Raw genomic sequence first — 27,212 nt, forward strand, 5'->3', positions numbered from 1 at the left:
TAGTGGGATAGGGGTTGATTTTGGCCAATTCCTCAGTTCTCCGGGATGACCGGCAGTTCCTCTGAGAAACTGTTTTTGGTTTGTGGAAGTGTGTGTGTGCTTGTGAAGTGGTTCCTTCTACTGGACTCCACTCCAGGATGCAGTGCATCATCACATACTTTGCAATTAATAAATTTAATTATTTTATAAACTAATTCTGAATGCAGGCGATGCTGATCCCTTCCTGCTTCTACTGCACTCCAGGATGGAGTGCCTCCAAACCCAATAAGGTGAGTACCATTTTTTTTAAATTTAGTGATGACGTGGCCGTGTAAAAGCAATTCAAATATTCAATATAATACAATATAATTTTATAATTTATATTTATTATAATTTTATATTTATTATAATATCAGTCAGAAGTTGATTTCTTGTTGATTCATATTTCGGAAATGTGGAGTTCCCTTCTTAGCGAAAAGTGGCGTGCAAACTAAGTAGCTGGTTACCAGGGAGCCAATCGTAAATCACACTTGAACTGGTGACCCCGATTAATGGCCAGACGTGAAGCGCGATCGATGGCGGCTGGTTAGATGGTTAGTTGGATAGTTGGACGATTGTGGAGGTGACCCCGACCCGCGACCCACGACGACTTGGGGGCAAGTGGCTGGCCGTCGACAGATGCAATTGGCAATTCGCGATCGGCAATTGGCACGTATCCACATTGGGATCACTGCGGACTCCGGAGACGGATGAGCTGTCAAGGCGTCATATTTGTGCAGGTCTCGGGTGAAACAATGAGTAGCAGTAGTAGCTAGTAGTCGGTCGGTCGGTCGGATAGGCCAACCGGTCCGGTAATGCGAGCTAATTTATTCGATTAGCCAGCCGCATCCACAACTATATATGCCTATACTATATAGACTATATGGATGAACAGCCAGCCAGCCAGCCGAGTGGCGAATTGTCACGAATCTTGTTTATCTATTGGATGCATTGGATGCATTCATGCAACGCCCAAACGCCTGTGCTACTCGTTCCACTCGGAACCGTTGGCTCCATGCCATTTGCCGCTGCACTTGGCGATTGGAAGGTGGACCGGATTGCCGGAGAACCGGAATGAGTGCCACATGCTGAACACTATACGGTCGCCAAGTGCGATTCCCCGGAAAGGAAGATGCTGCCCTTGAATGTGTTTCATTTGCCTCAAGCAATGTATAAACGTTCGATACACTTTAGCGAACTTCCCAATAACTAAAATATTTAAACCACAAAAGTCACATTTAAATGTAAACCTAATGTTTATTTGTTCTAAAACTTTTATTTATATCAACTTGTTGTCAGGTGTTTTAAAAGGCAGACAATGCCTATGATTAATGAGTAGCCCGAACAAATGTTGATTATGGATTACAAACAAAGTTCAAAAGTTGAAAAGCAACTGACAAGTGTATACAGTAAGTATTATAGCTAATTTATCTCACTTATTAACATTTAATTAAGCTATTAGTAAACAACATTAAACCACGATAAGTCAATAATTTATAAAATAAATGCAATTAAAGCCAAGTTTACATTTTTTATTGCCTAGTGAAAAACATAGGAGGAAAATTGATCGGAAAACTGGAAGTTCTTGTTGGGTTATAACTGGTCGTATAAATAATTATAGGAATATGCATCTGTCTAACAAGATTGCGGATAAACCTTGCGCACTTGAAGTCGCTAACAAGTCGGTATTATCTTTCAATTACAGGTAAAGCCAGTGAATGGGGCTTATATAATACTGGGACCTTACTATATGTGGCGGCACGTTTATTGGCAACTTCTGTGACTAATCGAACTTATTTATAACCTATCGACGTGGGTTGGGTTCTACGCGGTTGATTCTTCGGCGGGTGCAATGTTTTCGCTTTCGTGGAGCCCAATACTTTTGCCCTCTTGTGCCAAACTGACTGATCATGGTGAGCTGGCATGTGGGAAGGACTCCAATCTAATCGCAAGTTAAGCTGTCCCAGGGGTCAAGTAGTGCACAGTGGGAAATAACTGAGAAAAAGTGCAAAAATATTTACAAAATATTATTTAAAAATTTAAAATTGAAAGAGCTATAATTTACACACTACTCAATAATAATTATATATATTTTTCTATTATTAAAATGTAAAAATTTTTGTGATTGTGGTTTTTTGTTTTCCCGATTAGCTTATGTTAAACTTCAATGGGGACTATAGATTATCTTGGAGTCCTTATCTCCGATTTCGCTGTGGTCATGCTGAGTCGAACAAAAATTACAAAAAATATGAATAGAATAGAAGAGTAACTCGGTGAACCGATCTGAACTGCGACTGAAACTGTATAATGATCGGGAGCGACTTTTGTGTTATATATCTGTGAATCCATGAATCTGCTTAAGCGTTGCGTTTTGCATCCTTTCCCGATCTCTCCCCCTTTTCCCTCCTTTCCCCCTTTTCCTCCCCTTTCCCCCCTTTTCCTCCCTTTGGCATCTTTGGCATCTTTGGCGCTTTAAGTGTCTGGATATCTGAACGATCTGGGTCGTAAACTCCGCCGCTCTGCCTGTATTTATATATGACACATGCGGCTATATTCTCCCTTCATATATGATAAATGTATATATTTTTACGGGCCTCGCACTAGAGCCCCCCACTGTGGGGTATTATTATCGAAGCCCGATTAGCCGCTGTAAGTGTGTGCCTTTGTGTGTGTGTGTGTGGGTGAGTGTGCCAAGTGTGTGTTATATGGAAACCGTTGCACAGTATGGATGTCGTTCCATATAGATCGGATCGGATTGTAATGGAATAAATCGGAATAGCAGCGCCATTGAACATATGTCGTAGTCGTGTTTTGTGGAGCGCTCTTCGGTCGGCGTCGCTGCTGCGGTCGGCGTCGCTGCCGCAGCCGACGTCGCCGGCGGCAGAGTTTATCTACAAGTTCGTGTACCATATAGTAACTGAAAAAAAACTGGGAAAACGAAAACGAAAAACGAGTGTGTGAGTGAGTAGATTTGAAATAATAACTTATAAGACCGGCACGGCGGTACGGTGCGTAGTGTTTACTTTGCTGAATATTATTCAGTCCGAATTCGTTAACAGCCGCTAACGGTTTGCTCCGGCTGCTCCGATCATCTATATACCCGTACGATCCTTTAAGGATATAGCCCCCAGGCCGTAACAGAATGTCGAAAGTGTCGCAAAGGTTAGTTAGTCCCAGCGGTTGGCAACACACAAATCAAATAAAGAGAAAGTTAGTAGGGAGATTGTGGGAGTGAGATCGGATCGGAAATATCTTATCAAGTGAACTGTACACATGTAGTGCAACATAGTGTTTGTCGGCGATAAGGCACCTTATCTCGAACTCTGGTATTACTGCCCAGGAACAGGGTTCAGTGGGCGTAACCCCACCCAGAATATTTGAGTAACCCATATCCACAAATGGACGATAATGACGATGGTCTTGATAATCGCGACAACCTTTGACCGTTGTGCAATCTGGATCAGCGCACTTGAGCGCTGAAATCACCTTCAACCGACTTAGTTTAACTTAACTAACTATTCCAAATTGCCCCGCGAACCTTGACCAAAGATCGTGTTCGGTTATCAGCTCTCAACTGCCACAGAACGAAAGGATTATAATGCGGGAGGACTTATGCGGGTTTGGGGAATATCCATTTCCGATAACTGGATAATACCTACTTCAAAGAACTCTTGTTCAACATTTCCTAATGATAAGCCTTTTGTTTTTCTTTTATTATTTATCTAATGAAGCGAATACTTAGGAACCCAAAACTATATTATTTACGGATGATCTGCTTTTTGAGTGCGAAAAAAAAAAAAAAAAAAAATTGTTGCCACTGAGGCGTTAAACTATTTCGATTGTGCATTTGTTTGGAACTATAGACACTCATAGGTGGGCTGTTCAGTCCGATTCTGGTCCGATCGACCTACTATAAATAGCATTCCAGGAGTGCGGTGATAAGAGTGAAATGCGCGAGCGAGACGCCGCCTAAGGAAAGTGGGGGAGAGCGAGCGAGAGGATCCGAGGCCGTGGTCAAATGGGTGGTCAAATTGGTGGCACGATCTGGTTGGGCATATAGCATATTAATATATACCCATATATATATAGCTTGCTTTTGCTGATCGAAATACAAACAGACCAGAAAACAAAATCAAACCGAAAGCTGGAAACAGTTTGGCATTATCAAGATCTCACGCAGCTGCAGCCAACTATATATAACTATATAATTACAGAACATGAGCTGGGAAAAAACAAAAAAAAAGGCGTGGACCTCCCACATTTACCGCCCTTTTTTATTTTGTGGGGGAACAACTTCCGTGGAATCTGTTTGTAACTAAACCCAAAATAAAAACTTGAGATTGTGATTCATTAGAGAAACATTAAGTGAACGTGCTCAAATTGCATTTTTATTATAAGTTCATTAGTAAGATTGTGTTTATTTTGTAGCTCTTTATGGCTTCTTGTTGGTTGCAGTGCACCGTGTAGTCAGATCCAAGGAAAAGTGGCTTAAAATTGTGGAATTACGATCTCTTTTTCCGGTGTAGCTTCAGAAAAAGATGAATCGAGGATGTCGAAGGTCATCCGATGTCGCTTTCTGTGAGATATGACTTGTACCACACGCACACTCGCAATTCAAGCGGCAATTCAAATGGCTGTGGGTCATGCAAGATCCGACATTGCGGTTACATTTGGGCCGAGTTCATCTCCTTTCCGCTCCACTCTGCTCCACTTACTCCCTTTGATGATTACGATGCTCAGATCAAAAGTCCAACTAGCAGAAACACGCACTTCCCCAAAAAAATCTCATCATTTTCGAACTGAAAATTTGGTTTTCCTAAAAAGTGTATTTATTTGGTTACAATTTGCAAGTCAGTTTATATAATATATTATATATTGTTTATATATTATTGTGCGAAAAGGGCAAGAAACCTATAATTTGATGTTAAACTTAGCACGTGAGTGTAATGAGATAGTGTTAATACACCAGTTAAAAGTTCATTCTGGAAATAAAGTAAATTTATGATCAGCAGTGAAGTTCAATGTTTCAGTTAAATGAAATGAAGAGCTTGGGGAAAGGGTGTGTGAATTGAATTTAGCCTGATTTATACTATATATTATATATTATATGATTATATATATTATATGATTATATACATTACATGATTATATATACTACATGTAGTTCATTCTGGAAGTAAAGTAAATTTATGATCACCAGGAAAGTTTCAGTTAAATAAAATGGAAAGCTTGTGAAAAGGGTGTGTGAATTGCGAATAGCCTGATATATATTATATATATTTTTTATAAATTCATTACTAATATTACCCTTTATATTCTTCCCTTTTTTGCAGTGCTGGCAACGGCAACAACGCCAACGGCATGGATGTGTACAACATCTTCCTGCTGGTGGTGGACATCCTGCTGCTGGTGGTCAAGTTCTGGATAGCGATCGTCGAGTCCGTCGTGGGCCTCTTCCGGCCGGCGCCCCTCGAGGAGGTGGGCGGCAAGGTGGTCCTGATCACGGGCACGGGCCACGGCATGGGCAAGCAGATGGCCCTGCAGTACGCCAAGCTGGGCGCCACCATCCTCTGCTGGGACGTGAACGAGCAGACGAACAACCAGACCGTCAAGGAGATCCAGAAAAGCGGCGGCAAGGCGTTCGGCTACGTGTGCAACGTCACCAAGCGGGAGGAGCTCATCGAGCTGGCCCAGAAGGTGCGCAAGGAGCACGGCTTCGTCCACGTGGTGGTCAACAACGCCGGCATCATGCCCTGCCACCCCCTCCTCGAGCACACCGAGTCCGAGATCCGCCTCATGTACGACATCAACGTCATCTCGCACTACTGGGTGAGTCATCATCAAACTTTCTTTGTTTTACCCAAAAATATCTTAACATTCATATGACATATAGGAATATTTAACTATATACAGCTGTGTTCATAATAATAGCAGTGCAAGAGCAACGAAGTAAAACAACGGTAATTTTAGCATATTCCTTTTCGTTAGTTGATCGCTTAATCATTTTTTTTGTAAAATGGAATACAGAGATAGGAAAACTAAAAAAGTTCCATTAGATTTGCTTTTTATTTTCGTTTTTTGGACATTCTTGTGCAAAATCACAAGTTTTTGGCTGTTCATAATAATAGCAGTTTTTCATTTTAATCCACAAAAAGTGCCGAAAACATTAAAAATTTTGCAAAAAGTGAGTCTGCTTGAGTTTATTAATATAATTTAAATAAAAATACACAATAACCATGCAAAAATTTTAATTTTAGTGGGTAGAGGACAACACTGTTCAGAGGAAGAGAGGAAGTTGATAGTTCAGCTTAGAAAGCAGGGAAAAACCTATCAACAAATCCAAGATATGGTAAATTGTTTTACCAAAATGGTATCCAATGCCATTTTTGACATCCAATGCCATTTAAATATGATTGGAAGGCCAAAACACGGGGGCCCAAACGAAAAACAACCGATATTAAGGATCGACGAATAGTGTGCTTCAGCAAAGCGAATCCTCTTGCATCTTCTAGGGATGTAAAAGTGGAGCTGAAGTTGGGGATCAGCGACGTCACCATTCGCCTTCGATTAGTAAATGGAAATTTTAATGCGCGAAGCCCCCGAAAGGTGCCATTACTTGGTAAAAGGCATATCCAAGCTGGATTGGAGTTTGCCAAAAGCCATTTGAACTGGCCAGTGACGAAATGGCGCAATATTCTTTGGACAGATGAGTCCAAACTGGTCTTGTTTGGTGGGAGAGGCTCAAGACAGTATGTCCGACGACCCCCCAAACACTGAGTACCACCCAAACCACACTCTTAAGACCGTTAAGCACGGTGGCCTTAAAATATTGGTATGGGCTTGTTTTTCGTACAGCGGCGTGGGTCGCATACATATGATCTATGGGATCATGGACCAACACGTCATTGTGGACATACTCAAAAATGTTATGCTTCCTTATGCACAGTGGGATATGCCCTTAAAATGGTCATTCCAGCAGGATAACGACCCAAAACATACCAGCAAATTGGATAAGAGCTGGTTTATTTAAGAAAACATTGATGTAATGTCGTGTCCAGCACAGTCCCCGGATTTAAATCCGATTGAAAATTTATGGGGGGACATCAAGTGATATGTGGCAAAGAAATCCCCGACTTCAAAGTCGCAGCTTTGGCAATTTGTACCGGACGCGTGGGCGCAGATTCCCCCCAAGCGCTGCCAGGACTTGGTGGACTCCATGCCACGTAGGTGTGAAGCTGTAATAGCCAATAAAGGTTTTACGACAAAACATTAGATAATATTTATCATTATTGTTATTTGCATTAAGTTATTTTTAAGATTTGTTGAATTTTTTAATTTTTTTTGGTAACACTGCTATTATTATGAACACCACATTTTATCGGTATTATTTTGTTATTATCTATATTTTCGAAAAAAAATGGAGTAATTAAACTGAAATAAATGTTAACATGATTAAAATTAAATATATTATGTTGATGTAAACCTAATTTGTCCCAATTTAGTGTTTATACTATGCTTTTTCGATCTTAAACATGTACGTCATCAGCACTGCTATTATTATGAACACAGCTGTATGTATTTATATATCCACTTGATTATTCATAACTTGAATAGAATTTAAATATTTTTTGAAATAAGCAAGTTATCAGTCCTCATAGCTTTCCAGAATTTTTTTTCTTAATTTTTTTTTTTGTATTTATTTGTTCTTAGTCAAAAAATATCTTTACATTCTACAATTCTAAACAATCTATAAATCTAAATATATATATATCTAAATATGTATATCTTGAATAGATCCCAAACATTTTTTGAAATAAGCAAGATAACAATCCAGATGTGAGTTCAATCCCTTTCCAGAAATTTGTTTTTCCTTTTTTTTAAATTTATTTAACCATGATAATAATAATCTTCTAATGTTAAACATGCACTGATATCTGATGCCTTTATGATATTTAATGTAACTACCAGCATATTTAATATATATAGTGTAACTTATGCATTATGTTCTCGATCCACAGATAATCCAGTCCTTCCTGCCCGACATGATCGAGCGGAACGAGGGCAGCATCGTGGCACTCTCCTCCTGCGCAGGACTCTTCGGTCTGATCAACCTGGTGCCCTACTGCGGCACCAAGTTCGCCGTCCGCGGCTACATGGCTGCCCTCGCGGAGGAGCTGCGCCAGAAGAATCCCCAGAACAACGTGAGTACCGCACTATACACTTACTAATCATCAATTAGTCACTCGTGATAGCCAAGCTGAGGTGGCTATAAAAAGAGCATCAAATATAATCAAGAAACCTGGTTTATTGCCAGCGAATTAAAGTTCTGAAAGGTATTTTACACAGCCTTCTTTTTAAGCGGGTTGAACATTCTATTCTGTGCATCTGAACTTCATATTTATTTTTATTTATTTACTTATTGTTTGTTATTATATGCATCGTATCCATCTTGCAGTTCAAGCTAACCTTTGGCTATTTAATATTAGTTTTTATTGAGAATGCTATTTACTATGTTATTATTTCCATTTCATTCGTACAGATCAAGCTGACCACCATCTTCCCGTACATGATCGACACGGGTCTGTGCAAGAACCCCCGCTACCGGTTCCCCAAGCTCTTCAAGCTGATCTCCCCGGAGGTGGCCGCCGCCTCGATCATCGAGGCCCAGCGCCAGGGACTGGAGGAGGCAGCGATTCCCCGCCACTTCGTCGCCGTGGAGAAGATCGGTCGCCTGATTCCCCGCAAGGCGATGCGACTCGTGAACGACTTCCTCGACACGGGAGTGGACACCGATAAGATCTAGAGAGGAAGTTCATCCAGAAGTTCTTCCAGAAGTTCATCCAGAAGTTCCTCCAAAAGTTCTTCCAGAAGTTCTTCCAGAAGTTCTTCCAGAAGTTCATTCAGAAGTTCATCCAGAAGTTCATCCAGAAGTTCTTCCAGAAGTTCATCCAGAAGTTCATCCAGAAGTTCCTCCAGAAGTTCTTCCACAAGTTCTTCCAGAAGTTCTTGCAAAGAAAGCCCCCCGCTTTCCCCACTAGATCACATAGCTTAATAGTTTTCCTTTTTTTTCTTTTAAGAGGGGGTAACCTCTTAATTGCCGTGTAAAGTAGAAATAGTAGTAGTGGAGTAGTGCAACTAATTAATGCACGAAAAGTGAACTAAGCTAACCGAGCTCTGGCTGTTCAGCTGTTTAGCTGTTTGGCTGTTTGGCTGTTAGAAAAAGGTTGTTACTTAATTAAAGGCGAACGTTGGTCGGGCTAATTGTGTTGGTCGTATAATAAAGGTCTCCAAAGAGTAATCCACTAAGTGATAAAGTCTCGTCTCGCTCGTTTGACCCAAAGAAGCTGGCTTAATGTGTCCGATGTTTAAGTTTAAGTGGCTGTTACTGTTTACGCTTTAAGGTGAGTTTTCTCAAGATTTGATGCGAATGCGGTTCGCTTTGGTCAGTAAAAAATATACATATATCATATCATATATCATATCATAAAACACAAGCACACTCTCCATAGATTAATAAAAAAAAAGAAAGATTTCATTTTTATTTTACACACATCACAATTTGAACATCCAGTTTCCAGTTTCTAGTTTCTATCGGGGATTGTGTTCACTGATTCCTGGTGGATCCTTGCGAGAACCTCCGTGGTGAGCTCCTTTGATCCTGGTTTGAGCGCGTCTGCGACCTTTGATCGGGCTGCTGGTAAACTATGGGCTCTCCCTGGAGCCTCTCGTCGGCCGGGTTCCACTCCTCGAAGACGGTGCGCTCCATGATCACCTGCCGCTTGGATCGCTTCTTCTCCACGGCGAGAATCGTGTCGTGGAAGTCGCTGATGGCCGTGCGGAACTGCTCGTCGCCCTCGATCATCATCACGAACTGGTCGGGATTGTCGGGATCCAGCTCGAGGATGGGTGCCAGCTCCTGCTCCTGCCGCAGGCGGTCCTCCTCGAGCTTCAGCTGGGTCTTCCGCTTCAGCTTCACCTCATCGTAGCGAGCCTCCAATAGTTTGCTCCTCACGATCTCTCGCTCGAACATCTGAATAGAACAGAAGGTTATGGGTTTATTAATGCTCTTTAATTCCTGCTAAAAATACCAGCCCTTGCTAACTTATAAACTATGATATATGAGTAAACACTTGTAAAAGAAAGTGCATAAACTAGATGAACCTAAAAGGGTTGCAATGTGATGCGATTGTTGGATGACTAAGTGTAGCCACTATACATATGAATCAAAATAATCTCATTCTAAGGTTACCATTCGGATAGAGCCGAAATATTAGATACCCCTAAATATCCCAACCCTTGCAGAGTTATAAACTATGATATAAGATATAAGAATATTCACAAACTAGATGATCCTAAAACATGCGATTATTGGGTGGCTAAAAACATTTATAGTGGCAAAATATAAGTCGGAATCACCTCATTCTAAGGATGCCCTTCGGGTAGAGCCGAAGTATTGGATACCCGTGGTTCTGAGCTCCCCAATCCTTCTGCTAGGGAGGAGTAACCCTTACCGCCGCCATGAGAGCCTTCTCCTTGGTGGTGGAGTGCCGCATGGACTCGTCCAGGGTGAGGATGTAGCTGTCGCCGTTCCTGAGCGCGATGGCCAGGAGATCGCCGTCCGGCCGGAAGACCACGTCCGCGATGGGCACCTTGAAGTCGATGGACAGGATGGGCAGTCGCTGGTGGAGCAGCAGGTCCCAGAAGTCCACCACGCCGGCCATGTCGCCGGTGACGAAGAGGGAACAGCGACCGGTGCTCCAGGCGCCGCACGCGATCTGCGTGTTCTTCCGGAAGTACATGGTCGACGGCCCGTCCTTGGCCTCCTCCGACCAGACCCTCGCCCGCCAGTCCCCCGTCACCAGGAAGTTCTTCACGAAGAACGGATTCCGGTTGATGCTCCGAATGGGTCCGGCGAACAGAGGGTAATGGGCGAGCAGCGTTTCCGAGGGCGTCATCCCCTTGCGATTCCCCACGAAGACGTGACCCATGTCGCTGCCGATGATGAACCGCACCGGGATGGTGTACTCGAACTCCAGCACGGTCACGCCGTGGGCATCCGCCCTCAGCTGTCGCTCCTTCGGCTCCGGTTCGAGCAGCAGCTCCTGCATGGGCATCTTCAGGTCCCTGGTGTCCCAGTACTTGATGGAGCCGTCCAGCGAACCGGAGTAGAACTCCGTGTTGGACTTGGAGTGCACCCAGCAGAGGGCCGAGGTGGTCTCCCTGTGGGACACCTCCAGCGGGCAGTTCCACAGGGGCATGTCGCCCTTGAAGGTGTTCCACAGGCAGACCTGGCCCAGCACCGTGCCGCCCACCATGCTGTTCTCGTCCTTCGGACAGATCTTGGCCAGCGACACCGCCTCCTTGCTGTCATAGGAGATCTTCGGCTTCAGAGGATTCTTCACGTCCCACACGAAGAAGGCGTTCGTCTCGCCGAAGGGCTCCTCGGTGAGCAAACGGAGGCGTTCGCCCTTCGGATACTGGTTGCTGAACTGCGTCATGAACTGGCGCTCGTTGTTCGGCATCCACTCGATGGAGGTGAGGCGGCGCGAGGGCAGCCACAGGTCGTGGAAGACGTTGGCCACCCGCGCACGGAACCGCATCCGCAGATCGTGGGCCAGTTCGGCGGGCAGATCGGCAAAGAAGTCCTGGTAGATGTTCAGTGTGTTGTTCTGCTCGGCGACGCGCATCGTGGTGCGGATGATCTGGAGCACCTGCTCGCCCCAGCTGTCCTCGCGCTCCACCTTCTTGCGGTGGCGCATCGTCTGCTCCTCGTCGTTGGTGTTCACCTCCTTGGGCCAGCCGCCCTCGAAGTGCTCCATCCCGCGATGGTCCAGGGTCACGTTCTCCGTCTCCATCACGGTGAGCGCCATCTGGCGGCTCAGCTGGGTGGACTCCGTGGTCGGGTTGCGCATTATGTACTTCAGCCGCTGGCGGCCACTCGGATGCACGCTGACCATCAGCTCGTTGCGGTCCTGGAAGCGGCACTGCCGCCCGAAGCGACGCCGCTCCCGGGAGTAGATGAACTGGTTCTGGTACATTCTGCTTCTCCTCTCTAATCCTCGCTCCTGATCCTCGGTCCTAATCCTCCAAAGTGGTCCTCAACACAGTGCTCTCAGCCAGCATCCACCAGAAGAATTTTGGATATTTAAGCTACTCCTCCAAAGCAACAAACTCAAGATGCCAAGTTCTTAGTTATCCTGAGTTGCTCCTGGTCCTCCTCCTCCTCGGTTGTCTAAGTGTTTTTTTTTGTTTTTTGTTTATATGTTTTTTTTGTACACACTTCTGTGTGTTGCATGTGTTTTTGTTTAACTATGTGTGATAAAGTAGGAAAAACCGCCTGAGATTATCCATAAATTGTATATTTGAATGGTATACATTGCACTCTGTAGCCCATAACTTATCCAATTCTTATTTGATTTTGAAGTGGGATACCTCAAAAAGTTTGTTGTTTAATCCTCTAACAAGCCACATCATTTGTTAATTTTGTAATTAAAAAATATTTTTTTTTTCAATTTTTATGACTTCCCGCCTTTTCCAAATTTCCGAAAAGTGCAATTGCAGAAACGTGCTCAATCCTTCACTTCTAAGTCCATTAACTTTCTATTTTTTCTCAGATTTTCCGAAAAGCAGGACCATAGATGACCGGATCAACGGATTAACGGATAAACGGATTGACGGATAAATATTGGATTTAAAACTTCCCCCATGTTCCATTTCGACCGTCCCCCATCGCCACTTAGTCACCGACTCATTTTTGGTATGTGTGTTAGTATTAATTAAAATGGTGTAATAAGCCTACGGTAACACTACACTAACGAATCGTCAACACTTAATTGCTATCGATACCGATAAGCCGAGCACGCCTCCTATCGATTGTACAAAAAGATAAATACAAAATAAATATTACAAAAATTAAAATTAAATAAAATTGCAATACGAAATAAGGACTCAACAAACTTAATGAGGAAAAGCCGGCGAAAGAACTCTGCCCGCCATTTGAAAACTTGAGGTAAGTGACTAGATGCGATGCATAATCAGTCCTGCTTAAACAAAATAACCCGCAAGGAAATAAATTTGCCAGCAGATCGAAATTCGAAACAGAGCAACTGGGGAATCGAGGGTAAAGTGAGTCCCGTCAAGAAGTTGCCGAGATGCTGGCTAGCGATTCCTCAATACCGGATGTTCAGGAAGCGCCGGTGGCAAGCAAAGCAACAAGAACATCACCAGAAGACGCCACACCGCCGGATTCTGTAAAAGATCAGCCCGAGTACAATGGGGATGTGGATGAGGGCGACCGTGATGGCGATGGTGATGCCGATGCCGACACGGATGCCGATGCGGAGGCTAGCGCCCTGGAGGCCGAGGAGCGTGAGGAGCTGCAGCAATTCATCAACGAGTTGCGCGACAAAATCGAGAGCAAACGGCAGCTGCGACTGCAGAACTCCACGTTCGAGCTGCCCGGCGAGGAGTACTTCGCCAAACTGGACTCCAACCTCAAGAAGAACACAGCGTTCGTTAAGAAACTCAAGCTCTTTACGGCCACCCAATTGGAGAGCATCCTGCGCGAGTTGTCCGCCTTGAATCTGAGCAAGTACATCTCGGAAATCTGTGCCGCCCTCGCCGAGGCCAAGCTGAAGATGACCGATGTGCCGGCGGTGGTAACGCTCGCCTCCCGACTGCACTGCACCTACGCCGATTTCGATGCCCACTTCCTGGAGGCCTGGCAAAAGGCGCTGAACATCAAGGCCAGCGAGAAGATCGCCAATCCAAGCAAACTGCGCGTCGATCTGCGCCTGTTCGCCGAGCTGGTCAGCTCGGGCGTCATCCAAATGAAGCCGGGCCTGGCCCAGCTCGGCGTGGTGCTGGTCCACCTGATTGCCCAGGACAAGGACGACCACAGCAACTTCTCGATCATCCTCTCGTTTTGCCGTCACTGCGGCGAGGAGTACGCCGGCCTGGTGCCGCAGAAGATGCAGCAGCTGGCCAGCAAGTACAACGTGGAGGTCCCGAAGTCGGACTTCCTCGGCGCCGACAAGCAGCTCAATCTGCGCACCATGCTCAAGGGCTACTTCAAGGCGCTCTGCAAGCACGTGCTGGCCGAGCAGGCCGAGCTGATGAACATGACCAAGAACATCCGGCGCACGATGGAGTGCAAGGGCGAGATATCCACGGAGAAGCGCGAGAAGTGTGAGCTCATGCAGGCGGGCTTCGACAAGCTGCTCGCCTCGGCGCAGTCGCTCTCCGAACTGCTCGGCGAACCGCTTCCCGAGCTGGCCAAGGAGTCGGAGTGCTGCAATCCGGGCACGGTGATTGACAACATGCTCGACAGCGCCGCCTTCGGAGTGCTCGATCCCTGGGGCGACGACGAGACGCGCGCCTTTTACACCGATCTGCCGGACTTGCGGCAGTTCCTGCCCAACTTCTCGGCACCGAAAGTGGACTTGGAGACGCTGGAGGAGCCCAGCGAACTCACCGAGGAGGCCATCGATGCGAATCTGGACGCGGAAATGGATCTGGACGATCCGCCGTCCAACGCTTCGGACACGGCGCTCGAGAATGCCAGCGAGCAGGAGCAGCCGACGACGCCGGTGGCCACTGGCAGCGCCAGCTGCGATGCGGACGTGAAGCCGGTGAAGATGGGCAGCGCCCTGATGGAACTGGGACGCCAGCAGCAGAGCCAGCAGAACCAGCAGAACCCCAGCCACAGCCAGACGCAAATGCGGCAGCAGTTCGACAGCTTCCTGGTCAACCTGTTCAACTGCGTGAACAAGGAGCTCATCGACTCGGCGGCCATCGAGTTCCTGCTGAACTTCAACACGAAGCACCAGCGCAAGAAGCTCACGCGCACCATCTTCTCGGTGCAGCGCACGCGCCTCGACATCCTCCCATATCTGTCGCGCTTCGTGGCCATCGTGCATCTGTGCAACACGGACATGGCCGCCGATCTCACCGATCTGCTGCGCAAGGAGTTCAAGTGGCACATCCGCAAGAAGAACCAGCTGAACATCGAATCGAAGCTGAAGATCGTGCGCTTCATCGGCGAACTGGTCAAGTTCGGCCTGTTCAAGAAGTTCGATGCCTTGGGCTGTCTGAAGATGCTGCTGCGGGACTTCCAGCACCACCAGATCGAGATGGCCTGCGCCTTCGTGGAGGTGAGCGGCGTCTATCTGTACAACTGCCGCGATTCGCGACTGCTGATGAACGTCTTCCTCGACCAAATGCTGCGCCTGAAGACCGCCACGGCGATGGATTCGCGGCATGCGGCCCAGATCGAGAGCGTTTACTATCTGGTGAAGCCGCCGGAGTCGGCGAAGCGCGAGCCAACGATCCGGCCGCCCATGCACGAGTACATCCGCCATCTGATCTTCGAGGAGCTGTGCAAGCAGAACGTGGAGCGCTGCATCAAGATGCTGCGCCGCATCGACTGGCAGGACCCGGAGACGAATGGCTATGCCATCAAGTGCCTCAGCAAGGCGTACCTGCTGCGCTTCCCGCTCATCCGCTGCCTGGCCGACCTCGTCTCCGGTCTGAGTTCGTATCAGCCACGCGCGGTGACCATCGTGATCGACAACGTGTTCGAGGACATTCGCGCTGGATTGGAGATCCACTCGCCGCGAATGGCCCAGCGGCGCATCGCGATGGCCAAGTATCTGGGCGAGATGTACAACTACAAGCTGGTGGAGTCGACGCACATCCTCAACACGCTCTACTCCATCATCTCGCTGGGGGTGTCCATGGACCAGAGCGTCGTCTCGCCGCTCGATCCGCCCGACAGCCTGTTCCGCCTGAAGCTGGCCTGCATGCTGCTGGACACCTGCGGTCCCTACTTCACCAGCCAGGCCACGCGGAAAAAGTGAGTAGGATCATCTGGCCGACTGGCTGAAAGTGCTTAAATATAAAATAAATATTTTTATATTTATTATTTGTATGCATATATTATTGTTTATATTTATTTCGTGCTCCTCGCAGGCTGGACTACTTCCTGGTGTTCTTCCAGCACTACTACTGGTTCAAGAAATCGCATCCCGTGTTCAGCAAGTCGGAGAACACCTCCGACCTGTTCCCCATCCTGGTGGATCACACCTACCGCGACTGCCTAGCCGGCGTGCGGCCGAAACTGAAGCTGTACAAGAGCCTGGAGCAGGCCAAGGCGGCCATCGACCAGCTGCAGGAGAAGCTCTATCCGCAGCTGAAGGCCAACAGCACCCAGGATCCCTCGCTGGCCACCATCAGTGAAATCAGCGAGCTGGACGATGGCGTAAGTTCTTCTTCCACACCAAAATTCTCTTCCCAAGAAAGTTTCTCAACTGGAATTGCATTCTATGGCCACAGATAACTGATGAGGACTCGGGCTCCTCGAATGACCAGCGGGAGCGACAGGTGGCTGGCCAGGAGCCGGAGCAGAGCAATGACTGGACGGAGAACGAGGCGGAGCCACCACTGCCGCCGCCTCCGCCGCCGGAAAAGTCCAAGGAGGACCTGGAGTTCGAGCACCTGTACGAGAAGATGACCACCGACTCGTACCAGGAGCGGCTGAAGGAGCCGATCAAGGCCACCGCCAAGGACATACCAGTGCCGATGATGGCGCGCCTGCAGAAGAAGTCCTACGACCAGATAACGGGTGCCCAGGCCTCCGGCAGTGGAGGAGGCTCCCCCCAAGCCGCTCAAATCTCAAAGTCGACGGCGGCGGCGGCGGGTGCGGCGACGAGCAGTCAGGACGGAACGCCTGGCTCCCCCAGCACGGATCCGCCCGATGGCAATGGGAAATCCGGAGGAGGAGGCGGTGGCAGTGCCAGTGGCTGTGCCGCCGGAACTGTGCCCTTTGTGCTCATGGTGCGCGGCAACAAGGGCGGCAAGCAGCAGTTCAAGTCCTTCGTTGCCCCATCGGACTCGCATTTGGCCATCAATCTGAAGCTGCAGGAGCAGAAGATCCGCGAGGAGAAGGAGAAGGTGAAGCGGCTCACGCTCAACATCACCGAACGGATCGAGGAGGAGGACTACCAGGAGTCGCTGCTGCCGCCGCAGCAGCGCAACTTCACGCAGAGCTACTACCAGAAGCCCAACAAGCACAAGTTCAAGCACCAAAAGGGCGCGCCCGACGCGGACCTCATCTTCCACTGATACGCTGCCCCCTCAGCCCCCTCTGCCTGAAGAACCAAGAGAGAGCGGACAGCCTCCTGGCCACCTGGCCGCCTAGCGGCGCAACGATTACCACTCTCTGCTGCCGGACGACTGCGGCACCGGCGACTGCGACTGCGATTGCGACTGAGATTGCGATTGCGATAACGATTACGATTGCGAATAACACGGAATCGAGAGAAGGGAAGGGGCGAGAGCAGCGCTCCAAGAGCCGTCCACTCTCCGTCACCCGGAATGCCCAGAAGCGCTCCTCTGGATCGGACTCCCAAGCCCCGTCCCGGTCCTCCACCACCACAACGAGCCACATCAACCTCAAGCCGTACTTAAGTCAACCGAAAAAGAAAACGAAACCCCTTCCCCAAAACCCCCCCCAAAAAAAAAAAGAAAAGAAAAAAGGAGTCGCGGCAGCTCAAGCCAATCCAAATGGCATCGGGTGCACACGTCCTCGTCCTCGATACCATCGTGTATATAGCGAGCACTGCTGCTCCCCGATCCGCATCCGTATATTTTAACACTACATAGTACGTAAAATTGCCTAGACTTGTTTCGAAAACAGAACCCAATTGAATAACTAAAACAAAAAATAAGGAGAACGAATAGCACGTATACAACGATACATACAGAATGTTATAGAATGTTATACACTTCCAAACACCCACCCACCCACTCGCACACACCCAAACACATACATACACACATCCGGTGATATTTGCCATCCGATGTTCGCTGTTCCATTGACATTTTTAAATGAAATGCAGAATGCAGTCTGAAAAATAGGATTTTTCCCTTTTTGGGGGAAAAATTGTTGGATGGGAGCGATTGATTTTCAGAGTTCCAACATTTTAACTATTTAATTTCCCATTTTCTTTTGAATTGCCAGCAACTGAACTAATTTTTGTATCGGATCTTCTCCAATAAAGAAACTGAATATCGGAGTGGCCAAATTGTAATACTCAAATGCAGGAGGGAAATGTAAATTAAATGGACAATATTCCCAATCGAAGACCTTAAAACAGAGACACACATTGAATTCTTTTTTTTTTATAGTTTCTTTTTTATTTATTTTACTAAAATTAGCGTCAAACAATTTAAATTCCACTTCTTTTTATATTGCTAGTGTTTCCACTTCATTTTGTGTTGGTTTATCATTCAATAAAATTACCCAAAATGGTTCATCTTTTTATACAAAAATGTTCGTTTTGTATTACTTTAAATGTTAATCAGTAATCAGTACAAATGGCAAAAAATATATATTTATATAGTAGTATTAATTTACTATTAATGATCGAAATTTAATAAAACAAAACACTCACAAGAGACTTTATTCCATTCCGCTCCACGCGGCTTTTCCTCTTTTCTTTGCTTTCTTTCTTTCTTCCTTTTTTTTCATAAATAAAACATACAAAAATAAAAATGAAAAGATTTTACAGAAAACAAAATGTCCCCGTGGCACTCTTGCACTTTAAAATTAACAATTACAAGCTTAAATGTTAATTGCTTAAATATTAATTGTAAAGTTAGCGTTTTAAAACAAATAGAAAAACATTTAGACGGGGGACTTGGGACGTGGCGAAGGACGACAGATAGTTTTTGGAACGGAAACATTTCAGTTAGATTCAACGTTTTAAGTTAAATACATCGTTGGATAAATTAGGAAGGCGGGGGAAAAAAACACAAAACAAAAAACTACAAATTAAGAGTAAAATAAAATACAAATTCATATGCTGGCTCCGATCGACATACAATCAATGGGCACGAAAAGAACACAAAAATCATAATTCTAACTATCGTTCGTAGTTAATTTGTTGGCTGTTGTTGCTTTGTTTGTTTGTATCTTCTCCTTCTCGGCTGCTTCTTGGCTTTGCTGTGCGTGTTGTCCGATTTCTTGCTCGTGTGTGTATATACGTAAAGATATATAGTCTAAAATATGTTGCAAGGCACAAATCGTTTGCTCGTTAAGTATACGCAATGTATAAAGGCTGTCCCACAACGGGGCGGTTGTGTAAATGTATATATAAATATATATATATATAGATATATAAGGTTGACTTAGTTTAGAACGCGTTTCAATGGCAGTTGACTTCAGTGGTTTTGCACCCGGGCAAAGCAGCTTTGTCGATGTATTTCGGAGTTTAAATGGGATTTTTATCGGTTGGTTAGTTGATTGGTTTTCTGATTTCTGGTTTCTGGTTTCCGGTTTCAAGCACAGACAGTTGACACAAGTAATATTTCCCTAATATTTAGTTAGACATCGGATTTATTTGCCCGCATACATGGGGTTCTTGAAGGTGGAGGTGGCCTGCTTGTAGATGGGATTCTCGCCCTGCAAACGGATAAAGCACAAGAGATTCGATCAGATCAGAGCTATGGCAAGTATGCTATGTACTACTCACCGTATCCCATTTGGCGTTCATGCGCTCCTTCTCGAAGCGGGCGAACTCGCGGCGGTCATGGATCGTGGTCAGCAGCTTCCAGAGCAGCAGAATGGCCAGGCCCACCAGAACGATGGCGGCGATCACGCCGAGAACGATGCCCAGCATGAAGACGCGCGGCAGGCACTCCTTGCGCTCCTGGGCGTGCACCTTCAGCTCGCCCTGCTCGCTGTACTTGAACGTGAACTTGCAGTCGTCCTCGTCGTAGAACGTGCACAGCTTCTCCCCGTTGTGCTCGTCGATCTCCACCTTCTCCACGCTGACCGGCGTGAAGGCCGTGCAGTTGCGGGCGCAGTCGTCGTCGTTCTTCAGCGGACCCGTCTTGTACATCTGGCACTGGACGCAGTCCTTCAGCTCCTGGCACTTGCCCGAGCACGTCGGGCACTTCTCGCAGTGGCGGCCGGAGTAGCGGCCCTGTTCGGTCACCGCGCACTTGCACACGCCGCACTCGCAGGTGCCGTGGCCGGAGCAGATCTCCCCGCCGCCGGGCGGCATGCAGGTGTCGTTGGAGGCCTTGCAGGCGCAACTGGTGCCCGTCCAGCCCGGCTTGCACTCGCAGCGGCCGCAGTCGCAGGTGCCGTGATCGGGCCCGGAGCACAGCTGGTTCTTGTTCCGCTCGCAGCTGAAGTTGTCGCACTGGCATAGCTTGCCGGAGATCACCTCCTCGGGATTGGGTCGCTTGAAGCACTCGCAGGCGCCGCACACGCAGTTGCCCCGCCCGGAACAGTCCGTGGTCGTTGTGTTGTCCGCCCGACAGCTGGCATCGTTCCCGTTCTTCGAGGTCACGTCCATGGCCGAACACTCGCAGATGTTGCCAAAGTGATTCTCGTCGCAGTTGCAGATGCCGCACATCGACGTTCCGTGCTCACTGCACCGCCGCGAGTGCTCCTCGTAGCCAGTGGAGCCGGGCCGTTCGCAGGGACACGCGCACAGCATCTCCAGCTGGATCTGCATGCTCTCGTTGATGCCCACCGGCGAGATGTTGATCGTTTGCAGCCAGTCGCGCGGATTCTCCGGGCACTTGAGCACCTGGATCTGGGCGGTGAAGCTCACCTGCTGGCCGACGGTCAGGTTGTCGCACTTCGAGGTCTGCAGCTCGGGTCCGCCGTTCAAGCAGGACGAAAAGTATGTGATCTTCACGTCCCCAGTGGCGTTGTCCTTCATCTCCACCGAAGAGGAGATTTTCTGCACGAGAAAGAATACCAGTTAGGGAGAGATCAAAGAGTGGATGCGCAAGGAGCACACTTACAGCGTATTCCTCCTTGACCAAGTCCACCACGTTCGACGAATCGTTGGAGAGCACAGCAGCCGACGAGCCCTGAATGTGGCCGACCAGCTTCTCGTACACGGAATACTGGCTGGCGGTCACCGCGAAGATGATGTTGATGGCGTTCTGCTTGACCTTCTGGTTGATCTGCGAAATACTCGGATAGTCCTGGACCGTCGAATGGGTGTAGTCGCCGGCGGCATTCAAATGGCACTCGCCGTCGTTGGGCGCAATCACGCCGCCCAATTTGCCATCGCCGGCGTAATGGAATCCGGCGTCCGTGGAGAAGACGAGCAGGCGACGGGCCTGCTCACGCCAACCGATCTGTTGACGGCAGGCGATGGCCTGCATGATCGCATCGAAGCCACCTTCGGGAGCGTCCAGGTTGCCGGACACCTTGGCGTCCTTCACCTCGTTCTGTCGGCGGGGAGTAGAAAACAGATATTAGCGAAGGGGTTTCCCGAGGGGATTCGGATTAGTTCGGGTAAGTTCGGTTGCGGGTTACGGATTAGTACGGATGCAAGTGCTGGCACACCCTGGCCGTCTGACTCTCTGGCATTCCCCTACATTCAGTGGATCAGGAAACTCCCTTTTTCAAGAGAGAATTCGCTTGGCAAACACCCACAAACCTTGAGCAGTCTATCAATATTTGTCAGAGATAACAACGGTTTCCATACTGCGATAAGATATATGCAGTCGTGACTTAATAAAAACAAATTCCACGGGTAACTAAGGGAATCGATATTTGAAACCTTTGAATCAAAGTCATTTTAAGTGATATTGGGTCACTGAATCGTTTTTCAAAGTAAAATGAAGTCGACATTATATAAAATGCTACAATTGTTGGATCAAGTTAAATGTATTTTGGCAGAAACCTGAACCTTTACATCACGTTTATATTGCTTCTAAAAGAGTTAGCTTTCTTTTCTTTTAACTCCAGAGTGTGTCAGCAGATTAGATCGCACAACATTAACCATTAACCAAGAACCATTAACCATTAGCATGCCCAGATCCAAGAACAAGTATATACATATAAGTAAGCTAGGTAGTTAAGCAAATACTACAAAACAGAGTTAGCTGGACTACGAGCACCAAAACTAAATTAAACGCAAGAAATTAACAATATGGAAAGCAAAAATGAACAAAACTCGAAATGGGAATGGGAATAATGTTAGGATGGAATCGTTGAGCCGAGATGCCGGTGCGATGTTTGCGATTCGGATTCGGATTCGGATGATTCGGATGGTTTGGGCGTGACCACTTACAGAGAATTTATACGTGTCCGTACTCAGGGCCATGACGTTTCGATAGCCATAAGGAGGACTGCACTTGTTGCACGGCTCAATCAGGCTAATTTCGAATTTCGTTTTGTTTTTTTTTTGGTTTTTTTTTTGGTTAAAATTTCGAGCCAAGCAACAGGAAATTTTGGAATGCACAACAAGTACGATTGATATGGGGCCGGATTTATATGGAGAAAGTGATGAGTACACAATGAAATAAAGAAATAGAGAGAAACACAAAAGATAAAGTATTGGTTTTACAACATCGATCGAGGTGTGCGAATAGATTACGATATAGATACGATACGATACCATACAATATAATATAAATATGCTATAGAGTGTGGGTGGAGATGCCAAGATGTGCTGATGACCCGATCTCAGCACACAACACAGAAGTGAGGACAAGTTCGTATGTGGATATGCTTAAAACTAGGGGGTGCAACTAGGAGAGCGAGTATTCCATTGATGGGAGGCGGGATGTGGGGCACCAAGCACAAAGAGCTACGGGGAGACATGCACGCGGATCCCACACAGAGATCCGCACATGGAGATAGACATAGATGTGGATACGATATAGGGGAAGCAGGCAGGCGGAGTTGGATGGGGTAATACGATTAATCGTCTCTTACAGAGAAGCTTTCGGTGTTATTGTTGAGTGGCATGTGATTGTGGTAGCCGTAGGGAGCCTTGCAGTTCTCGCAGGGATGGTCGAGTCTACCAATGCAATGCGATTCGATTCGATTCGATTCGGTTTAATTCGGTTCCGTCGATCATTGGTGATAATTGTTGTTGTTGTTGTTGTTGTTGTCGAGTTGTTTGTTGGTTGGTGTTCATGGTGTGGGTTGTAAGTATATAAATAATTAACAAAGTTAGCGGCTGTTTCGGTCTGGTAAATTAGATAAAATTAGCTCAAAAGTTTGCATTAATCGTGTAGACATACAGCAACGAGATAAGTTTAACAAGAGTTCAGCTGCAAATGTTTTTAGGGAGCCAATGAGATATGTGTTTCTTATTAATTTTTTTTTTTTTTTTTTTTTTTTTTTTTGTATGTTTTGGGTTAACGATAGGAGTTGGGAATTCGTGTTGATAAAACGATGGGTCACCAGAGTGAACGTTACGCATGGATTAGGTGACGCTTGGCAGTCAATTTCTCCAGAATCGCTGACTAACCGGGTATCAGTTTTAGCCCATGACTGCTACAGTGTTTCTTAGCAGCTATAGATAGCTTAAAACTACCTTACTTTGATATTAACTTTGAATCATACAAACAAGTTGTCATTAAAGGAACTTTCAAGTATACATAGAATTTTTTAAAACCAATTTAAAATCCTACAAAAAAAACATCGCTATCTGGCGACTTATGAGTTTGGAATTCCACCAAATGCACTTAGTCACCGAAAATTTGTTGATGATACTTACAAACATATCGAATATTATTCCTAACTTATAACTTGTCATTATTTATTGCTCTAAGGCCGGACTCACTTCTTCTGAATGGTCGAGACATAGGGCATAAGCACCTTGTCCACAAAGGAACCGAAACCGAGGCGGAAGTTCGAGGTGATGCTCCTCATGGTCTGCGAAAGTTGGTCGCCCAGCGCGGACAGCTTCTCCTTGTCGTCCTCCATGGACTTGGAAAGGTCCATCAAGTAGTAGAGATCCACGGGATAGCCCTCCGCCTGCGAGTAGCTCACCTTGAGGTCGTGTTTCTCATCTGAGGTTGATTGAAAGTGGGTGAGAGTGGATTGGGATTAGGTTCTGAAACTGAATGGAGAACAGATTGCTACTCACTGACGCGCAACTGCAATTTCACGGACTGTGGCTTGATTTGGACAATTTCGCCGGAGCTGGCTGACCAACCGGCCGAGTATTCCGAGCCGTACGAACTGGACGAGGACGAGGATGAGGACGAGTGGTAGGAACTCGAGCTGCCACCGGAGATGTAGCCGCCACCCGCTGCTCCACCGGCTCCGGCGGCTCCTCCTGCCGCTCCCATAACTCGGCTGGCCAACGTTAGGTTCTTGTTCAGCAGAATCTGCTCGTAGGTGTCCGGATTGTAGACATACTCCTCCGGACACAGATTGCTGATGCGCTGAAAGCAGCGCGATTGACCCTTGAACTCGGGCTGCATGCACCAGGCGCAGCTTTCCGTTTGGATGCAAGTGTGGCACTTCTCCTTGGACGCGCAGGTGTTCTGGATTTTGGCCGACTTCTGGGCCTCCGTTTGGCCAGCGATGGCGGCCAACAGAACGATCAGAAGGAGGGCCAGTTGGCTCCTCCGGCTTCCCTCGAGGATCATCTTTTGGGTTGTTTTGTGTGCAGGTAGCAGGATCTGGATGGTGCAGAAGGATCTTCCTTGGAAGTGCGTGTGCTATGTGCCGTCTCGCTCGCTCGCTCGTTAGCGTTCTCTGTCGCTTTTATGCGTCGACTGCAATGGAAAACCAATTGAACTGATTAGTTTCTCCAATTCGAATAGAATAGTCTGAGAACTACAGTTGCAGAAGAGATAATAGCACTCACGTAACACAACACTTTTGGAAAAGCAAATTTGATTACTAGCCTTTACATAAGTTGTTGTATAACACACACTTATCAATGTGAAAACTAAGGTTATTTTTCCGATTGGTGCTATTATTTCGACCGCAGCTGTATATACAAGACCAGCTGCTGCCTGCACTGCTTTTTTGTGTATTTTGCCGTGCACTGCTTTCCCCGCCTGTCCTGATTTTTTTACGACAACAACAAGAAAATGGCCCACATCTGCCCCCCTTTTTTCTGTTTTTTCTGTTGTTGTTTTTTCTGCTCTACCTTAATGTTTAATTTTATTTTCTCATCAACTTGGCCAGATGACTCATCACACACACAAACACAAATAAAAGATGAACGAATTCGTGAGTGGGTGTGCGTGTTTTTTGTTGGCGTCCAAAAAGAAGACAAGCTAAAAGCAAAAAAAAAAAACAGAGGAAGGAAGAGAGCTTTTGATAATCATCATCAAAATGCAATGCGAATTACTCATTCGAGCACGTTCTGTTAGCACGCTCTCTCACACCCCATCCCCGCCCCTCTTTCTCTCTCTTTGCTCCTGGCGAAATGTAAACAAAGGCAGAGGGAGCGACACAATGAGTAGTCATTGAGTCAGACAGATGAATTTCCGCTTAAATGAATCACTCACTCCAATCACACTCAAAGTTCCAAAATCAATATATGCAAGAAAAGGGCTGCAGATTACGTATTGTGTTGTTTAAGTCGTCTATTTTTAAACGCCCACGCACGCACAACAGAACTCAATTTGCAACAGATCGTGCCGCCAAAAATTAAAAAAAATATAAATAAACTAAATGGGAAACCAAAGTTGATATACCCTTGCAGTTATTTCAAAACAGATACACATAGTAAAGCCCAACAGATACTGCTTAATTATCATAAAAACACACAAATTTACATATGGCATAATCAAGTTTTGAGTTATGCTTTAAAAAAGCATTAGTCATCTTTTCTTTTTGGAATCCCTCTTTTGATTTTACAAAAGTCAAGCAGTTTTCACATAAACATTGGGACAAAACAACTTTTACAATCAAATTGAATTATTTAGCACTATTATAAGCCACGAATCACCTTAACTTCGATTGAAAGGATTTCTTAATAACAACAACTAACAACTTCTTTGCAGCTTTAGACACTCGCAAAGCGAGATGTAATATCCTCCAAAGTAAACAGCATCTGCAGTGCAAAGTTTACCATGGACAGACGCCCACGCCAGATGGGTAGAAAACGAACAACATCTGGGCCGCCCACATGTACTAGTTAAGCCAGTGGCGGACAGCACAGGGTCTGCTCCGGCAAAGTTTTTGGCCAACATTATTAATAAAAGTTATTGAACTGACTTTTGTCGGCTGTCGATAATAATGAAATACATATTTAGTTACAAAAGTTTACTACCCCTCCGAAAACCTTCTACATACGCCACTGTGAATGAACCCCCTCTCTTTGCTTATTATTTTTTTTTTTTTTGATCCTGCCTACGTACTCCACTCGATTTTGAATTCGAATGCAAGATCAGTGGGTGGGGGAAGTTGCGATAAAGAGACCAAGGCGTAATCAACAACTGGCGTCTCAACGCCGCCAATCTGCACTCAAAGAAATTCGAATAAATAAATAAAAATGTTATATCGTTGAAGACTCATTATTTCCTTAGCTCAACAAACAACCCACACACATGTGGGGTGTTGTGCTTGTGTGCGTGCCTGTGTGTCGTCACTACGAATGAAATCATCAAAAAAAAAGAACGTTTTTTGGCCAAACGCAGCCGGAATCTATTGATTTCTTACGTAATTTCAACTTATTTCACTTGCTAACTTATCAATGCGAACACTTTGTTTTAACTTTCGGTGCGTTTTCGCTGGTAATTCGCGAAAATAATTTCCATCAGGGGCGGTTTTTTCTTATTTTGATTGCTCTCTCGCACACTTGTGGAGTTCCACACACACACACGCGCAAAAACGCTTTGCACACACGAACTTATTGCAGTTATTCGTACTTGCTGCCGCTATTCGCAAGTCCAGCGAATTTAATTCTTTCTGGGTCAAAAAAAAAACTTGGACTGCAGCAGCAAAAGACCGCCAATTGGAGTCGAAATTGGATTTGGATTAAATTAATATTTACTGCTTTGTGTAGAGGTGGAGAAGAATCGGTGGAATCAGTAAAACGATTCATCGATTTTTTAAATTGTTGCAATCGATATTTATCCACCTCAAAGACTTTTTCACCGACCCAGGAAAGCATGGTTGGTATCTCGGAATACACTATTTTTTCTGGCATCAATTTTAATAAAATCGTTTGTTTTTAACAGAATCCTTAAAAGTACGTGTTTCTACAGTGGAATAGCAGCATCAAATCCTGGACGAGAAAAAACATTGATTGAACTATTCAAGATATTTTAACCCTCAAAGACTTTTTCACCGACCCAGGTACCAATGGTTAATGCCTCCGATTGGCCTGTTTTTCAACCAGAAATATTCAGTGCAACGATTGTCTTGCAGAACAGCATTGGTGGTGGAACATAGCTCGATACTC

At 46.2% G+C, this 27,212-nt stretch overlaps 4 protein-coding genes across 11 annotated transcripts; 2 read left to right on the top strand and 2 right to left on the bottom strand.

Moving 5' to 3' along the window:
* The first annotated feature begins 185 nt into the window (after positions 1–185).
* Positions 186–9,324, top strand: LOC108098085 (17-beta-hydroxysteroid dehydrogenase 13). Of its 2 annotated transcripts, none has more exons than XM_017200789.1 (4): positions 186–269; positions 5,352–5,847; positions 8,037–8,219; positions 8,558–9,324. In XM_017200789.1, the coding sequence occupies exons 1-4, from the start codon at positions 201–203 to the stop codon at positions 8,812–8,814; spliced, it is 1,005 nt and encodes a 334-aa protein (XP_017056278.1). In that variant the 5' UTR covers positions 186–200; the 3' UTR covers positions 8,815–9,324. The 2 variants fall into 2 exon arrangements, with proteins under 2 accessions (XP_017056278.1, XP_017056279.1); XM_017200790.1 differs by lacking the exon at positions 186–269 and adding an exon at positions 3,017–3,180.
* Positions 9,325–9,524: 200 nt separating this feature from the next.
* LOC108098084 (dynein intermediate chain 3, ciliary) lies at positions 9,525–12,729 on the bottom strand. Its single transcript, XM_017200788.2, has 2 exons — positions 10,530–12,729; positions 9,525–10,048 (listed from the first exon to the last, which is right to left on the bottom strand). The coding sequence occupies exons 1-2, from the start codon at positions 12,054–12,056 to the stop codon at positions 9,623–9,625; spliced, it is 1,953 nt and encodes a 650-aa protein (XP_017056277.1). The 5' UTR covers positions 12,057–12,729; the 3' UTR covers positions 9,525–9,622.
* Positions 12,730–12,865: 136 nt separating this feature from the next.
* On the top strand, positions 12,866–18,092 carry LOC108097920 (regulator of nonsense transcripts 2). 3 transcript variants are annotated; one of them, XM_017200463.2, is made up of 4 exons: positions 12,866–13,027; positions 13,084–15,871; positions 15,988–16,276; positions 16,351–18,092. In XM_017200463.2, the coding sequence occupies exons 2-4, from the start codon at positions 13,170–13,172 to the stop codon at positions 17,137–17,139; spliced, it is 3,780 nt and encodes a 1,259-aa protein (XP_017055952.1). In that variant the 5' UTR covers positions 12,866–13,027; positions 13,084–13,169; the 3' UTR covers positions 17,140–18,092. The 3 variants fall into 3 exon arrangements, with proteins under 3 accessions (XP_017055952.1, XP_017055953.1, XP_017055954.1); XM_017200464.2 differs by having other exon boundaries at positions 13,100–15,871; XM_017200465.2 differs by having other exon boundaries at positions 13,103–15,871.
* A 95-nt stretch (positions 18,093–18,187) lies between these two features.
* LOC108097921 (integrin beta-PS) lies at positions 18,188–27,164 on the bottom strand. 5 transcript variants are annotated; one of them, XM_017200469.2, is made up of 7 exons: positions 27,103–27,164; positions 23,931–24,567; positions 23,625–23,853; positions 22,769–22,853; positions 20,839–21,273; positions 19,551–20,774; positions 18,188–19,480 (listed from the first exon to the last, which is right to left on the bottom strand). In XM_017200469.2, the coding sequence occupies exons 2-7, from the start codon at positions 24,436–24,438 to the stop codon at positions 19,415–19,417; spliced, it is 2,547 nt and encodes an 848-aa protein (XP_017055958.1). In that variant the 5' UTR covers positions 24,439–24,567; positions 27,103–27,164; the 3' UTR covers positions 18,188–19,414. The 5 variants fall into 5 exon arrangements, with proteins under 5 accessions (XP_017055958.1, XP_017055956.1, XP_017055957.1 ...); XM_017200467.2 differs by lacking the exon at positions 27,103–27,164 and adding an exon at positions 26,802–26,898; XM_017200468.2 differs by lacking the exon at positions 27,103–27,164 and adding an exon at positions 26,677–26,795.
* Between the last annotated feature and the right edge of the window lie 48 nt (positions 27,165–27,212).

This window comes from Drosophila ficusphila, unplaced genomic scaffold (assembly GCF_018152265.1).
Source record: "Drosophila ficusphila isolate 14025-0441.05 unplaced genomic scaffold, ASM1815226v1 contig_197, whole genome shotgun sequence".
NCBI lineage: Eukaryota > Metazoa > Arthropoda > Insecta > Diptera > Drosophilidae > Drosophila > Drosophila ficusphila.